This window comes from Pongo pygmaeus, chromosome 17 (genome assembly GCF_028885625.2).
Source record: "Pongo pygmaeus isolate AG05252 chromosome 17, NHGRI_mPonPyg2-v2.0_pri, whole genome shotgun sequence".
Lineage (NCBI taxonomy): Eukaryota > Metazoa > Chordata > Mammalia > Primates > Hominidae > Pongo > Pongo pygmaeus.
Window position 1 is genome coordinate 78,809,760 of NC_072390.2, and position 16,767 is coordinate 78,826,526.

The 16,767-nt window shown below is 38.4% G+C and overlaps 1 protein-coding gene across 1 annotated transcript; it reads left to right on the forward strand.

The window, feature by feature from the left end:
• The first annotated feature begins 262 nt into the window (after positions 1-262).
• SERPINB2 (serpin family B member 2) lies at positions 263-16,566 on the forward strand. Its single transcript, XM_054460851.2, has 8 exons — positions 263-461; positions 4,125-4,301; positions 7,955-8,074; positions 9,787-9,915; positions 10,426-10,543; positions 14,439-14,581; positions 15,103-15,267; positions 15,582-16,566. Exons 2-8 carry the CDS (start codon positions 4,134-4,136, stop codon positions 15,984-15,986), a joined length of 1,248 nt encoding a protein of 415 aa, XP_054316826.2. The 5' UTR covers positions 263-461; positions 4,125-4,133; the 3' UTR covers positions 15,987-16,566.
• The last annotated feature ends 201 nt before the right edge of the window (positions 16,567-16,767 follow it).

Sequence of the window (16,767 nt, forward strand, 5' to 3'; positions counted from 1 at the left end):
AGGCTCAAAAGAGAGAGTAAATCTCATGATATTTATATATTGGAAGAAGCCCACAGGCCATGGTTGTCCAAAGCTAGAAGTATTGTAGAATTTGATACTATCCTTGAGCACAAGTATAGTGGGGGAAATCTTGAAACTGGGGCTGACAGATTTTAGCTAATTTTCACAGGCATGTGTAGATATTGACAAATTCCTAAGTTTCAGAGTGACCTCATCCTCCCCCAAAATTTCTTAAACTATGCCTTTACAAACAAGTATTTCTATTCTAATGATGTCTTCCTGAGTAAAATGTTGAATCACTCAAAGGACACAGATCAAAAGACAGAGAGGGGAAAAAAAAATGCCGTGTGGGAGGGGCAAAGCTGTATAAAACCAGTCATTACCATGTCTGAACTGTAACAACTCTCAGAGGAGCATTGCCCGTCAGACAGCAACTCAGAGAATAACCAGAGAACAAACAGGTATTTCAATGATTTCCGTGCTGTCTCTATGGGAAATAGGATTTCATGTTTTCTCTTCCCTTGTGCTGGTATTAATAGATTGAAAATTTGGATGTGCAGTGTTTGTAGAGGGCGAATAAAATTTAAGTGGTGTTTTCTTGTTGTTGAATTGAAAATATTTTATTTCAAGATTTGAATTAAATTTATAAGGTTTAATTTTGAATCTCAGAAGCCAACAAATACCTTTGTAGCATTAACCAAAACAAAATGTACATTCAGATTGTGATGTCACTTTTATTGAACAGGTTAGAATATATATGTTCTCTACTAGCTACTGTTTTTGACACTAAATTTGATGGAAACAACTAGATACATTAAAATATTTTCATTTAAGCAATTGAATGTAATATCTACATTGTATATAAATAATAGGAAAAGAAGACTTCATTTGCAGCTTAAATGAAAAAGCAGGAGCTGCAAAAATTAAGCAGCAATTTGGGCTGGGTCAGTCTAGTACAACAATATGTTTATTGAGTTTAGTTCAATAATGGGTCAATTTAGTGAAAGAGAATAATCAGCCAAACTAGTTGCAGGGTTGACTGAAGTATGGTTCAGTAAATAACTTAATACCCCATAAAAAGATACTTATTCATTATGAAAGCCATCAACTAGGAGAAATTGCTTTTAATTCTGTTGGGGGAAATGTAGCAGTATTTGATGAGATATTCTCTTGAAATTGTGGTTTTCTCTTAGTTCTCATTAATTTTTGTGGCCAATTTCAAAATATTTCCACTGTCTAATTGTAAACAAAATTTGTTTTAAATGCTACAGCAAACTCCAATCTAACATCCAGGGCCAATAGGGTGAGAGACAATGGCCGTGTGCCTGGTGACTCCTCCCAAATTCTTCCCTCCCTGTGCCAGGTTTCAGTGGTGCATTTGTCAACTTGTGTTGCAGGAACCAACACAAGCACCACCAGGAAGCCCAGCCCTGCATATTATTCCCATTAATTCATCCCAGTAATACTATTAAACCTTAGTTAAGAGCATACTATTTGGAAGTTAATGAGATCATATAAATTACTATAATGTTAAAAAATTCACAACAGGTATACCTGTTCCAGGAGGCTGTGGTATTTCACAATACTCCATGACTTCAATTTTGCATTGTTTTGAAAGATTTTCGTTCAATCATAAAGTATGGCCTTATCTGAGAGTCAGGAAACACTGCATATGGGTGCCTTCATAGATTTCTAAAATTATGAAACTCTCAGACCTTATTTGAAAAGTTTGTAGGAAAGCATTAGACTTGGAATCAGAAGTCTGTGATCCAGTCTAGGCTTCTGAAATGGATCAGCTGTGCAATCTCTATTTTCATATTTTCATTCATATTACAGAAATTACTAAGCCTTACTGGACAGGTAATTATGCAAATTAAAAAGGGAGCTGAAGGAATTTGGTAACTGCCATATAGACATCAAATATTATTTTTACATTAAATGTAATTAATTACACCTTATTTAAAAATATAATTGAAACTATTTTTTTGAAAGAAGTAAATGCATCCAGGACAATTTGATTCTGTTCTTAACTTTTTTCTTTATCAAGTTACCTTAAATTCTAACTTAGTATTAACAGAACTTTCTGATAGTTTGTCTTTAGGGTTAAATATTTTTACCATCAAAGTTACTAACTGTGTGGATTGTTACAAAGAATCCGGTATGAATTGTTACATAGAATCATGTATTTAGGTATGGGAGAAGTCTAAATTTACCTTTCTGGCTCTCATCTCTTATTTACATTTTTACATGGGGATCGAGAAATATTTTATTTATGTTATTAATACTCAGTTTGTTTCCAAAAGATATTGAGATAATTAATTTTAAAAATCTATACAATAAATCTATTTAATTATGAAGACAATTTTAAATTTTAAGAGCAAGAGGAACAAATTTTTGAGCCATCCAATGTAATCTAGTATCTATGATGAAGCAAGAGGGAAAAAAAAAGTGACTTTTTTTTTCGTAATAAGCCTTCTAGTAGAATTACAGGTTTACTACTTTTTTCTTTTGACTTCCTCTTTCTAGCATTTCTTGCACTACAACTTGCTTAAGCTCTTACACTTCATAGTGAAGCTATGCATTGCCAAATGAAGCAATGTGGAACATTGGAAATAGTGGGCTTCCTTAGACAGACCTGGGCTTGAATCCTCGCTCCGCTACCTACCAGCTGTGTGACCTTATACAAGTTACTTAACGTTTCTGGGCATCAGGATATAATCTATAAAATAGGGAGAATCACCTCTACCTCATACAGATTCTGTAAAGATTAAATGAGGAGAGGAGGTGAGGGAGTTTTAGGGATACGTTTTATTTAATTTACTATTTTTGTCTTGATAAAGTAGTCTGGTTGTATTCCAAATGAGACATTTTAATACAAATAAATTCCAATCATGTTCTTGAAAAAAAAAAGAGTTCATGAACCAAGGTTTCACACAAGAAAGAAGCGACCACTGGTCCTTGTTGGAGAGCAATGCTGTGTGAGACCACAGGTGTACACAGCCAAGACCAGAGCCAGAGGACATGCTTCCTCCTGGGTACTTCCACCCCCTCCCCAGTTCTGGGAAGGCACTGTCATAAGAAGGTTTCCTGAGGGATGATCAGTATCAGCATTGTTTGGTACATTTATAAATTTTGATAATTATCGGGTATGTTGCAAGCTATGATGAAAGCAAAATATACAGCTGGAAAGACGATCATTGGTCAGGACCAAAAAACACACACACCTTGGGTGTGAGCATGCATTCAGTTGCCTGCAGAGCCTGAGGTCAGGGAAGGTCTCAGTTGGTTCATATCTTGGTGTATATATGAGTTTCATAGGCCTGGGATTAAGGATTATCCCTGCAATCTTGCCTGGCATTGACTTTCTACCTGGTGGGGTGGCAGAAGAAGGGGGTCTTCTAGTCCTCCCAGTAATGAACTCCCCAGTATAGGAAGTCTTTTTTAGTAAGGCTGTGGTATGTGTGGTGCATATAGGGAAGGGGTTCTGGGATAGGGGCTGGGTGAAAGTCCAAACCTTCAAACAATGAGTCAAAGTCACTTTAGAAGCAGGAAAGTAGAAAGAAGATTGACTGTCTTACCAGATGCAACAAGGTATGTATGCAGGTGGCATACATTTCAATACGTGTATATCTTCCTGTGTGGCAGTGTGTGTGGTGTGGATGTGTGCGTTGTGCTTGTGGGGGCAGCATAGAAGTTGAGAGCATGATCCTAGGGTCTGCCTATCTGGCTTCAGTTTCTACTCCTGTCCCTATATATTGTCATTGTTATTCTATGGAATGCCACAAAGTGTCACTGCTCATCATACAAAACACTTCATGTATCTCAGGACTGGCTATGTAATTTACAGGGTCTGGTGCACAGTGAAAATGTGGACCTTTGTTTAAAATTATCAAGAATTTCAAGATGGCAATAGGAGGGCATTTGGCTAAACAAGGGGCTTTTTACGGCTGCACAGGTGGTATGTCCATGAAGCTGTCCCCGACCTGCCTCATGTTGTTCCATGAGGAAGAACAGACAGGGAATCTGTCCCTACACAGAGTGCAGCCTGTCCTACTGTGCTGACCTCACCCAAAATGTTACCTTATGTTTCAGAGCTGTTTTTTTCTTCCTCTTTTTGCTTCTAGATTGAAACAATGGAGGACCTTTGTGTGGCAAACACACTGTTTGCCCTCAATTTATTCAAGCATCTGGCAAAAGCAAGCCCCACCCAGAACCTCTTTCTCTCCCCATGGAGCATCTCGTCCACCATGGCCATGGTCTACATGGGCTCCAGGGGCAGCACCGAAGACCAGATGGCCAAGGTGAGTTTGAGCTGAAGCTCCACATTTGGGCTGAGTGGTTCCTGAATGGAATTGGAGAACTGCTCTTGTTTTATGCTAAAGACATTTTGACTCAGGAGATCAGCAATCATCACAGGTAATGAAGCACTGATCCTTACAACACAAATTCCTTAGATTCAAATCTATAAGACAGCCAAACCCCCAAATCCCTCAACTGTAGCTCTTGAAGGCATATGGGAGTTGAATAGCCTGCAAGGCTGGAAACAGTTATGAGTGACCACATCTTATATTTTAATAATATAATATTCTTATTTTTCAAAGTTAGTGTTTTGTACCCATTATCTCATTCAGTTTTAAGACAGATATCCTTTTACAGATGAGAGCTCCGCTGGTGTCAGTGAAGCCCCCACTGTCTCCTAACTCCTAGCCTGGGCTCCTTCCCATTACTGTGCCACTGTGGTGTTTGTTCCCTATTCCTATGAAGAATTCCTCCTAATAATGTTAAGAGAGTATCACAAAGGGAAAAAAAAAAACATACCAGGGTGGTGCTCACTATACCCACAGCATACACGGATAGTGTTGTAGCGGCAGAAGATCATGCCTGTGAGGTCACGGTAGCAGAATGAGACCTGGCATTGTGCATGGCCAGCCCTGAAAACCAAGGTGGATGGGATGCACAACATCATTGTCAGGGATTTCTGCAAGGCCACTGCCTGCCTTTCTTGGTGAATGGTTGCGGACTCAGTCAGGAAACTCTTTCCACTGAGTCTGGGCCCTTGAAATTATGCTGGACTACTTCAATTATACACTGCAATAGTCACTCAGCACATACAAAATTCTTGTGATCATGTTATTTCCCACGTTAGTGACCTCGATGTGGCCATGATATCATTAAAATTCCTTTGAATTCACACACACAAACATTAACATTAAATGCTTTAAGGACAAGCATGCATTGTGCGTGCAGTCACACCAAGATGCCGCCGGCTGGTTTCCAGTTTCCCACGAGAATGTACCTGAGTGTAAATACATCCTTTCCATGCACACGGTGATCCATGTAAGGTGGGCCTCATTTGAAGTTGGGAGTTTCACAGAGAGAGCATTGGCCAATCTTGCTGCAGGAAGACAAGGGATGGGTGAATCAATCTCTGTGTTTGTGACAGTTTAAACATTGAGGCTTACAACAAAACTTAATTGCTCAACTCCCTGACACAAGTAGTCTTTTGCAATATTCTTTCCCCATGATTTTTTATTTTTTGCCTTGAAAGAATAAAGATAGTAAATTGGCACAAAAACTTTAGAAACATCAGGTCTTAGGTTTTTTTCTTTTTTCTTTTCTTTTTTTTGAGACGGAGTCTCACCCTATCGCCCAGGCTGGAGTGCAGTGGCGCGATCTTGGCTCACTACAACCTCCGCCTCCCAGGTTCAAGCCATTCTCCTGCTCAGCCTCCCAAGTAGCTGGGATTACAGGCGCCTGCCATGATGCCCGTCTAATTTTTGTATTAGTAGAGACAGGGTTTCACCATCTTGGCCAGGCTGGTCTCAAACTCCTGACCTTGTGATCCACCTGCCTCGGCCTCCCAAAGTGCTGGGATTACAGGCGTGAGCCACTGCACCCGACCTAGGTTTTTTGTTTTTGTTTTTGTTTTTGTTTTTAATGTAAAGTAATCTGTAGCAATATATTTTGGGAGCAAATGCTAAATGAAGTGCTCTGGGTTGTTAAAGTAAAAATTTTGATTTTGGTACTAGAGGAAAATAAACCGATCGCTCTAGACACAAGACAGCTTTTCTGTATCTAAGAAGTGCTTTAAGCCTTTGGGACTATGCGAGGATTCTACATGGCCTTTTTATTTTTTTGAGACTCTATATATATATAGTCTTTTGACAACTCTGTTGCATGTGTAGATTTTGAAATTCAAATGTTAATATGATTGCTTCCCAAATAAAAAGAAAAAGACATTTATTGGCTTGGAGAAAGAAGCACAGACTTTGGGGAGAGACGTATCTGTGTTTGAGTCATGGCTTTGTTCCTTACTACGTGTGCATGAGGACATTGAAACCATTTGCATCTCAGTTTTCTCATCTACAAAATGGGAATAAAAATGTGTAGCATGCAAGACAGTTGTGAAGATTAGAGATACTATGTAAGGCACTTAGTAGCAGTCGCTGTAATAACAACCCAATACTTATTAGTGCCTTAGCCAGGCATCTAAGAACTTCTTATAAATTTACTCACATAAAACAAAATATTATGAGGTAGGTACGATGATTACCATACTCATTTTACAGATGAGGGAATCGGGGCAAGAAGAGGCCACACAGTTGAGAATTGCTGTAGCTGTTAGAAGTGGTACATTTGTAGTGAAAGAAAAGAATACATAAAAGGTATAAGCTCCTGGACGGCATAGGTCTGTGGGAATTAGGGTACAAGCTCTTTTCCTTATAGTGAGGCAACAGACCCATCTAGGCCAAACTGCCTCACTATTTTCTCCGTGGCCTTCGCATGGAGTAGGGGCAGCTCACAGTCCCACTTTTGCAGGGACACCTCCCTGAGTAACTTTAACACTGATTCAGGAAGGCTTTAGTGCTAGCCCAAAGAACCCTGATTTAAGGGTCAATTTCCTTGGAAGAGAGGAAAACCAGCCAAGCTGTCGTAGGAAATATTCTTCTTTTATGTGAGGGCGGAGTTGCACCACTTGTTTTCAGAGAATACTAGGCAGGAGTTACGATGTATGACTCAAAGAGCAGAAAAAGACCTCACAAACCCTAACACCTCTCCTTCTAGCCCAGAAATTCACCATCTTGCTGGACAAGGCTGCCTTAATTAACTTCATTAGCAGAACCCCAACCATCAAGCCACTTACCAGATCAGCTTCTCCTCAGGGACCCCATAGGGAGGCACTACAGGACCAAGGGTTCCCAAGGAGGTTGGATGGGGTGGGTGGCTGGGAGGCAGGGCCAGCTTGCAGGTATTAAGACTGGCAGACCAAGGCAGGCAAGCAGCAGTGTTGTGGGAAGGGGATCTGAGGAAGCTTCAGAGGGGACAGTCCTTGCTGCCAGCTTCCCCGTGTCCCCAAAACTGCCTACTTACCATACAAAGAGATTGACAGTGTCATCAGACCAACTTGTCCCTCACACGGACATTAATTTCTCTGTGTATGAATATGGTATGTGTAAATATTTTAGGTGAAGCCCGTTAATATTGCGTGACCTGTTTTATGCCTTAGCTGACTCTGTCTTGTAGTTTTTGACAGATTGAAAGTATTTTGTGTATAAGGCCACTGAAAAGAGAGAGAGACACAAGGTTCTGAGTTAATCTTGTGACTTTCTTCAAAATACTGGCATTTTTTTTTCAAGGCCATTTATTGGTTGGATATAATTTAGATAATTTGGGGAAGAGGTTTTAAATCATTTCATAATAACAATTTGTTTTCCAAAATGGCCAGGATATAAATTAATCTAAAACACCTCATGCTGTTTTCTGTAAGGGAAATTTAGGTTGGCTGACACTTTTATATTACACAGAAAGAGTATTGAGTATCTGTGCTTGTTCCCCATGTATAAGGGCAGGGAAAAGATCTAGGACCATTTTAGAGCCACCTGATGGTCATCCGTTTTAAAAGTTCAGTAAATCCGTGGGCAAGTGTAACCATTTTCTCTAATTCTGATTGCAGGTGCTTCAGTTTAATGAAGTGGGAGCCAGTGCAGTTACCCCCATGACTCCAGAGAATTTTACCAGCTGTGGGTTCATGCAGCAGATCCAGAAGGGTACTTATCCTGATGCGATTTTGCAGGTATCTGACTTATTGGTCTATATTTCTTTTGTAGTTTATTTTTGCAATCTTCCTGTCTTAAAGCCACAGTGTTAGACTGGGAAGGAAGCAAATATACCCTCCCCCATTCACAGAAAGAAAACTAAGACTCAGAGTCATTAAGAAAAACGTGTCCTAGGGTGATACCCATAACGAGAGACGAGCCAGGGCAGAATCCAGACTTCATGAGTTTTAGACCAAGCCTATTTATTTCTAAATTCTCTCACGCCTCTCTGTCATTGGTGAGGTACGTGTAATTTATTATAAATCCACAGTAGAGACTCCTAGAATACACCTGTATGGATAAGGATTTCCAGAGGAGAGAGGGTAGGGACTGACAATTGATTGAGAAATGGCAGAAGCGGGCCCAATGATTGCATGAGGAATCACTGACCTTCAGGTATCTTTCCTTCTATCTATCTAATCTATCATTGATCACTGATCTCTCTCATCTATCTTACCTATCATACATCTATCAATCCTATCTATCTATATATCTATTTTATCTATCATCTGTTTATCATCTATCTTCTCTGTCATCTGTCTATCTTATCTATTAATCAATCAGCTATCTCGGGGAGTAATACCTTTCCTCAATACTCCATTTCCTTAAATGTCAGCTATCCAGTTAAATTACAAAAACTGAGTATAGACTGCTTCTGTTGGTAACCAACTTCCGCAGTCATGTTTATGAGGTAGATTATGAAGAGGTATCTCCCAAAGCTCTCTTCCTGGGCACTCTGATGCTCCTTCTACCCATTGCCCAGGGAATTATGGGCTAGAGGAGGTGGACAGGACCCTGATCATGTGGAGATTCTGCCAGGTGTTCTGCAGTGCCTGGCAGTCCATCGTGAGGGCTCTGTTCCCTGCCCTAGGACAGGCTGCTGCTGTGACCAAGCCTTGTGTCTGACATGGTGCTTACAAACTTCAGGTTGAGGACTGAAATAACCATTCACTTTTGTGGTTTTCTAAAACCCATGTTTTCCACTGCATAGTTTGCCCCATAAAATAGGTATCTAGAGAAGCTATATGAACTTTGTAAGATCATTACTAAGGCAACATTTCCTCCCCGCCAGCTTTACTGAGGTATAATGGACAAATAAAAATTGTACATGTTCAAGATGTACAGTGTGATGACTTGCTATACCTATACACTGTGAAATGATTACAGTCAAATTAATGAACACATGCAACACTACAATTACCTACCATTTGTATGTATGTGTGTATGTATAGTGAGGACACTTAAAAAATATATTCTTCACAAATTTCAAGTAAACAGTTTTATTAACTATAACTATTAATGAACACAATCTTATTAACTATAGTCATTATACTGTACATTAGATCCCCAGAACTTATCCATCTTATAAATAAAACAAAAATTCCTTAGAGACCTTGAAGTTTAGGAAACTGAAAAGGGGCCTTTCTTCTAGGCTGTTGGTCACCTCCTGGTTAAATCCAATCCATAGACACAGCAAAATTTGAAAGAAATTAAAATTCACCTTATTAGTTTTAACGTACCACATCCTTATCGAAATAATTTTCTCAAAGATTCCTCTAAAGTACCAAAAATAAAGTATGTATTAATATAGCATTTCATGATTGTGTTCAAAAACTATTATCATGGCTTAAGAACTATCTTGTTTAGTAGTCCTGTGTTATATAGAGAGAATTCCTTCTTTCTGTTCAAGGCACAAGCTGCAGATAAAATCCATTCGTCCTTCCGTTCTCTCAGCTCTGCAATCAATGCATCCACAGGGGATTATTTATTGGAAAGTGTCAATAAGCTGTTTGGTGAGAAGTCTGCGAGCTTCAGGGAAGTAAGTGAAACCTGTAATTGAAATGGCTGGATCCCAAACAAGTAATGAAGTCACTTTCAAAGCAATTCTCTACAATTCTACAGTTCATAAAAGCAGAGTTGGAATTCCACACCAGCTCCGTAGGGCTGGCCTTGCATATAACAGCTGCCCTTTGTGTACCCTCTGGGGCTTCCTCCTCTTCCTGTTGCAAATGTCCCAATCGCAGAGTTATAAATCAGGAAAACAAATGCAACTGTTTTCCAGAGACATTATCCCCCAAGTCAAATCTCTTTCCTTTTATTCTGTCTCTATAATGCAAAGAATGCAAGAGGGTGGATAGAGTTGGGGCGGGAGTGTGGACAAGTGGGTCTGCACTCTTTCCCCCTTCAGCACCTGCCTTCCATAGCCAACCTCCACTCCTACCCTACCCCAGGTCTCCTAATCTCAATAAGAAGAATGTAATTCACAATTACGCCATGGCTTGTTTGGTATGTATTTTATGTAACCTTCGTCATTTTCTTGCTTTAAAAGGAATACATTCGACTCTGTCAGAAATATTACTCCTCAGAACCCCAGGCAGTAGACTTCCTAGAATGTGCAGAAGAAGCCAGAAAAAAGATTAATTCCTGGGTCAAGACTCAAACCAAAGGTAAAACCAAGAAAATATTTTCTTTTCTTCTTTCCAGTTGGAAAACTCTGATCTATCTTTTTCCATCCATGAACTTAGCCCTCACCCCTTTACAATTTGTCCAACTTTAGTTACTTTGGTGGATGCAACTTTATTCCTGATTAGCTCAGTGGTGTTTTAACTGAGAAGAAATAATTGAGGCCTACTAATAGAAGACATATGGTTAGTACTTAAATATTTGATTTTGGATATTGCTTTAGGATAGAATGCAAAAGGAGGCAGAAGCTTTCAAAACAGGAAATATCAGCATTGAAATAATTGTTAGTCTATGCCCACTGTGGACAAAAAGAAAACAAGGCTTGACCCTGAGCTTAGTAAATGGTGTGAGCTATAAAGAAACAGGCAGTGAAGGAGGGAAGAATCATAAAATTATTTTTACTCTTTCTTCTCTTTCACCATTCAAAGCCAATCCATCGTCAAGTTTTTTTGGTCTCTGCTCCATCCATCCTTGATTATCCAAGTCGCGTCTGCCATTTTAACTCATGCTTTTAATTCTTTCACAGGCTCCTGCCTCCCTTTGTATATTTTACAATGAATAAATTATTTAATTGAATCATTTATTCATTGTAATTTAGTTTATTAAATCATTTATTCATTAAATTCATTCATTCATTAAGTTCAATTAAGTTCATTCACTTAGTCAACAAATATGTATCCACCACACACCATATTCCAGAAACTATATGTGGAGATAAAGATAAAAATGGTAAATCCTGCCACCATAGAGCTTATAGAGAAGGCATTCAGTCATGTTGGCAATTGCTATAGAGTGGTAGTCAGTGCTTTTATTGAGAAGTACAGGTGCTATGTGGGAGTACACAGGAAAGGCATCTGACTGGATTTAAAAATGATTAAATTGTAATTGGGAAGACAGGCTGGAGCTGGCCAGGTGGAGGGTGCGTGCCTGGGGGTAGATTTCCAGACAAGAGTGCACAGAATATGCAAAGGTCCACAGGTAACCCTAAGGAGAAGAATAGAGTCTGGTCTGACTGCAGTGTGGAGGGCCAAGGGAAAGAGGTGAAATTAAAGAGGTGATGCAATACACTTATTATGTTATTCCCACACTAAAAACTGTCAGTGACCTCCTACTGTCCTCAGGAGAAGGTCTCATTCTTTACCTTGACTTTTGAGTTCTCAGTAATCCAGTTGACTGTGCTTGGCTACCACTGGCCCTTGGAGCTCCCCAAACACTCATTGCTGCCTCTAGACTTTGTTTCTGAGGATGCCTCAACTACAGGATTTAAGTTGCTGTTTAAATTGCAGCCAAAGTCTTACTCTTTCCTGGAAGTGTTCTCCCAATTACTTCCTGATCTTTTCTTCTTCTCATCTCCTCATCTGCTTTTTCAGCTTCACAAAATCATGTTAGTGTTAGCCATATACAGCCTTAAACAATTATGGAACTGATTTTTGTTAGTTTGCTTTGCTTTTCCTCTCAGGCTCTAATTATTTTTGGGTAGGGCCAGTATGTCACACTTGTCCTATGCCCCCACAAAAATTTGCACAGTTTTTTGCTGACAGTGAAAATCCTTCATTCTTCTGAACTTCCAGGTAGAGTTGCAGGCCTTAAGTAAACAATTGCTGAATAATAACATATAAATGTATTTCTAAGAAATAGAGATGATTATGAATTCAGAATTGTGTAAGTATTTCATTCATTTATGATCTGTTAGGATTGAAAATGTCCTAAGAGAGCTCCTATCCGTCTTACCAATTTGTGGTTGGAGCACCATGTTCCCAGGGGATTAGCCGGCTCCCCTAAGATCCCACAGGTAGCAGTAAAGCCAGGGTTGCTTCTTTTTCTGATCCTTAGTCTAACTCCAGAATTCCTCAATTGGATGTTTAAAAATTTTATAACTTATTTTTTTTTAAGGATTTTCATTTAACTCTTATGTTTAAGACATTGTTTCAAGAAATAGTTTGGTGTCTTGCTTTATTAGTTACCACAATGGAAAATGCACATAAACTAAGTACTATGGGATTTCAAAAAATATATTTATTTGTTTATCTGAAAATAATTGATTTCCTTTTAGTTCTTCATTTTCATTGTGGATTTGTGAAATGCTGTTCTAAAATATTGACAGACCACTGACACAAAGGAAGGAGAGAAAGATGATTTAAATCAATAAAAGTTGAAGTAAAAATGGAGAGCAAAATTAAAGAGACACATGGAAGTTTTGCTTTCTTTAAAGAACAGCATGAATTGTTTTTCTCTTTAGACATTGTGCTAAATGGCTGTAAGTCAATCAGTTATTTTCCCAAAATGCCAAGCAGCTATTTTGGCAGATTGTTTTACCAGCTTTTGTAAGAATTGGAGAGAATTGTCTGTTTCATCACATTATGATCAAATACTAGTTTTATCATATACATCACAACATTACTATACCCCAATACTAACCAAAAATTTTAATAGCTTGGGAAATATATTGAATGTATATATTAAATGAACACATTGAAGATGAATCTGATGCAAGGCAGGCAAGCTCCAAAGTGGGGCTTAGCCTTCAAGAGTTCTTGACTTCACCCAGGAAAGTATTCAAGGGTGAGCTGGAGGTAGGGTAGAAGAAAACGGCTTTATTGAAGTGGTAGTGTTAAAGCTCCATGATTCCTCCTGCAGAGCAGGGCTACCCCAGGCACTGTGCTGAGAGGCACAGCTCAGGGCAGTTTTGGGGTCATATTTATACCTACTTTTAATTACATGTAGATTAAGGGGCAGTTTATGCAGAAATTTCTAGGGAAGGGGAGTAACTTTTGGGTCATCAGGTCATTGCCACAGAAAGAGGTGGTAACTCCAAGGTGTTGCCATTACAATGGTAAACTGACATGGTACACTGCTTCCACCCTGTCTCTGGTCCCTGTTTTAGCTAGCCCTCAATTTGGCCTGGTGTCTAAACCCTGCCTCCAGAGTCAGGTCCCACCTCCTACTTCAAAACCACATTGACCTATTAATTTGTTAAGAGTCTTGTATTTGTCAGTAGTTTTGACTGTGGAGGCAGAATTTTTACAAACTTACCAGCATTGTAACGTTGGGAAGACTGCTAACCTAGTGGTGTCCTTTTGCATAAAATGACACTAATAAAACCCACCTAATAGAGTATCAAAATAATATATTTTGATGCTTGGAATACTGCAGAGCAAGTACTAACTATAAACAGACTGCTTCTTAAACCAATTTCATTTTTTTAAATGACCACACTCAGTTGTCATTGTTTCTGTCAATCTTCTTGGGCTTACTCCTTCACTCCCTTCTCTGTATGATCATAGTACTCAATATATTATTTAGCTCAATTACAGAAGTTATCACACAGGGTTTCACAACTGATTTTGAATGTCTCCCCCAGTGTTCTAGGCTCTTCCAGGATAATTCTTCCTTTCTCATCTCTTGTATCTGCACTACTCTTAATTTAGGTCTAGCATATATTTTAAAAAATGTTTTTGAATAAATGAGTAAGTCAGATCCTCAGACTGTCTAGACCAGATCTAGCAGTGCATGATATATTTTGGAAAGGCACTATTATATTCCCTAAGAGCCTCTCCTTCACTTCCTTCTGATTTGGATAACTTTCAACTGCCAAGCTTTGAGAAAAGAATATAAAAGGGAGTGAAAATCTCCATTCCAAATCTGATAGGAGGTCTAAATTTTAATTGCATTATTTCTTCATTTTTTCTTGGATTTTGTAAGCCTTTGGGAAATTTGTTTCAATTTTAATTTTGCTTTAAATAAATCTAAAAAACTTTAGCTTGAAGATTAACATCTCTGCAATTTGAAGAATTTGGTTTGATGGCTACTCAGAAGATTCAGTAAGTAATTTCACAGTTCTTGATTATGAAACCTAAATATATGTTACGTTTTCTGTAGGCAAAATCCCAAACTTGTTACCTGAAGGTTCTGTAGATGGGGATACCAGGATGGTCCTTGTGAATGCTGTCTACTTCAAAGGAAAGTGGAAAACTCCATTTGAGAAGAAACTAAATGGGCTTTATCCTTTCCGTGTAAACTCGGTATGAGACAACAAAATACATCTTCCTAACATATATTTTAGGGCCTTTGACAAGATATAGACAGAAAAATTAGAGACCGCTCATTAGAGACTTGCTAGTTAGAAGTTATGCATGTTGGACAGTTGATTGACTCTTTAGAAACAGTATATGTAGAGAGGAAGACCGTGGCTTTTTAATTATACATGCCCAGATTCCAACATTGGCTCTACCACTTATTTCAAAGGGCTGTAAATATTGAGACATGGCACAGTTCCTGGCCCATAGTAAGAACTAAACAAGTGTTTTAGAATTATGGTTGTCATTACCATTGTTGTCCATCTTACTAAATAATGGGTATAAAGTTGAACAAGCTAATAACATAAGAGTACCCACTGTAAGGATGTACAAATAATTTATTTTGTTGATTTAAAAAAATCGCATTTATCCAACACTAAAGTAGAACCCGTCCTCCTTTATGTCTAATTGTAAATCTCTTGATATCTTATAATCGAGTTCCATATTTTACCTTTTAATAATATTAGACTCAGCGCACACCTGTACAGATGATGTACTTGCGTGAAAAGCTAAACATTGGATACATAGAAGACCTAAAGTCTCAGATTCTAGAACTCCCATATGCTGGAGATGTTAGCATGTTCTTGTTGCTTCCAGATGAAATTGCCGATGTGTCCACTGGCTTGGAGCTGGTAAGACATTCAGATATTTAAGTTTCTGGGGCGAAACCTACCTTTCATGAGATGAATATATACTACTTACAAATGGTGTGGTAATTTCTTATGGAAATATATGAAACAGTTGATAGTAAATATGGCATGCCTCTACATTTCATTCAAAGCCTTAACTATGTCATACGTGTTACCTTCTTGTAAAAATCTGACCAATCTGTTAACTTTCTATATCACCCACAATATAGTAAAGTCACTGATTTTTAATATTAGACTTAAAGTTGTTTTCCTTCTTTTCTAATACTTGCTGTGTTTTGTTTTGTTTCGCTTTGCAGCTGGAAAGTGAAATAACCTATGACAAACTCAACAAGTGGACAAGCAAAGATAAAATGGCTGAAGATGATGTTGAGGTATACATACCCCAGTTCAAATTAGAAGAGCATTATGAACTCAAATCCATTCTGAGAAGCATGGGCATGGAGGATGCCTTCAACAAGGGACGGGCCAATTTCTCAGGGATGTCGGAGCGGAATGACCTGTTTCTTTCTGAAGTGTTCCACCAAGCCATGGTGGATGTGAATGAGGAGGGCACTGAAGCAGCCGCTGGCACAGGAGGTGTTATGACAGGGAGAACTGGTCATGGAGGCCCACAGTTTGTGGCAGATCATCCTTTTCTTTTCCTTATTATGCATAAAATAACCAAGTGCATTTTATTTTTTGGTAGATTTTCCTCACCCTAAAACTAAGTGTGCTGTTTCTGCAAAAGATTTTTGTAGATGAGCTGTGTGCCTCAGAATTGCCATTTCAAATTGCTAAAAATTTAGATATGTTTTCTACATATTTCTGTTCTTCTGAACAACTTCTGCTACCCACTAAATAAAAACACAGAAATAATTAGACATTGTCTATTATAACATGACAACCCTATTAATCATTTGGTCTTCTAAAATTGGATCATGCCCATTTAGACTTTCCTTACTATCAGTTTATTTTTATAACATTAACTTTTACTTTGTTATTTATTATTTTATATAATGGTGAGTTTTTAAATTATTGCTCACTGTCTATTTAATGTAGCTAATAAAGTTATAGAAGCAGATGATCTGTTAATTTCCTATCTAAAAATGCCTTTACTTGTTCTCATAATGAAGAATAAGTAGGTATCCCTCCATGCCCTTCTATAATAAATATCTGGAAAAAACATTAAACAATAGGCAAATATACATTATGTGCATTTCTAGAAACACATACCACATATATATGTCTGCATCTTATATTCAATTGCAAGTATATAATAAATAAACCTGCTTCCAAACAATACATTTGTTGCCATTTCATTAGGTCTGCAGATCATAGACCTTGATTCCTAGGAGTTGAGCATCATGACTCACTTGGGAGAACTCAGAAAAAATTGACAGGATGAAGGAGCCAAGGGCACAACCACCTTCATTCAAAAAGACCCAATGTTGAGGGTCAGTGGGATGGGGTTGTATGAAAAATGGGTTAGAGCTGCTTTCTCAC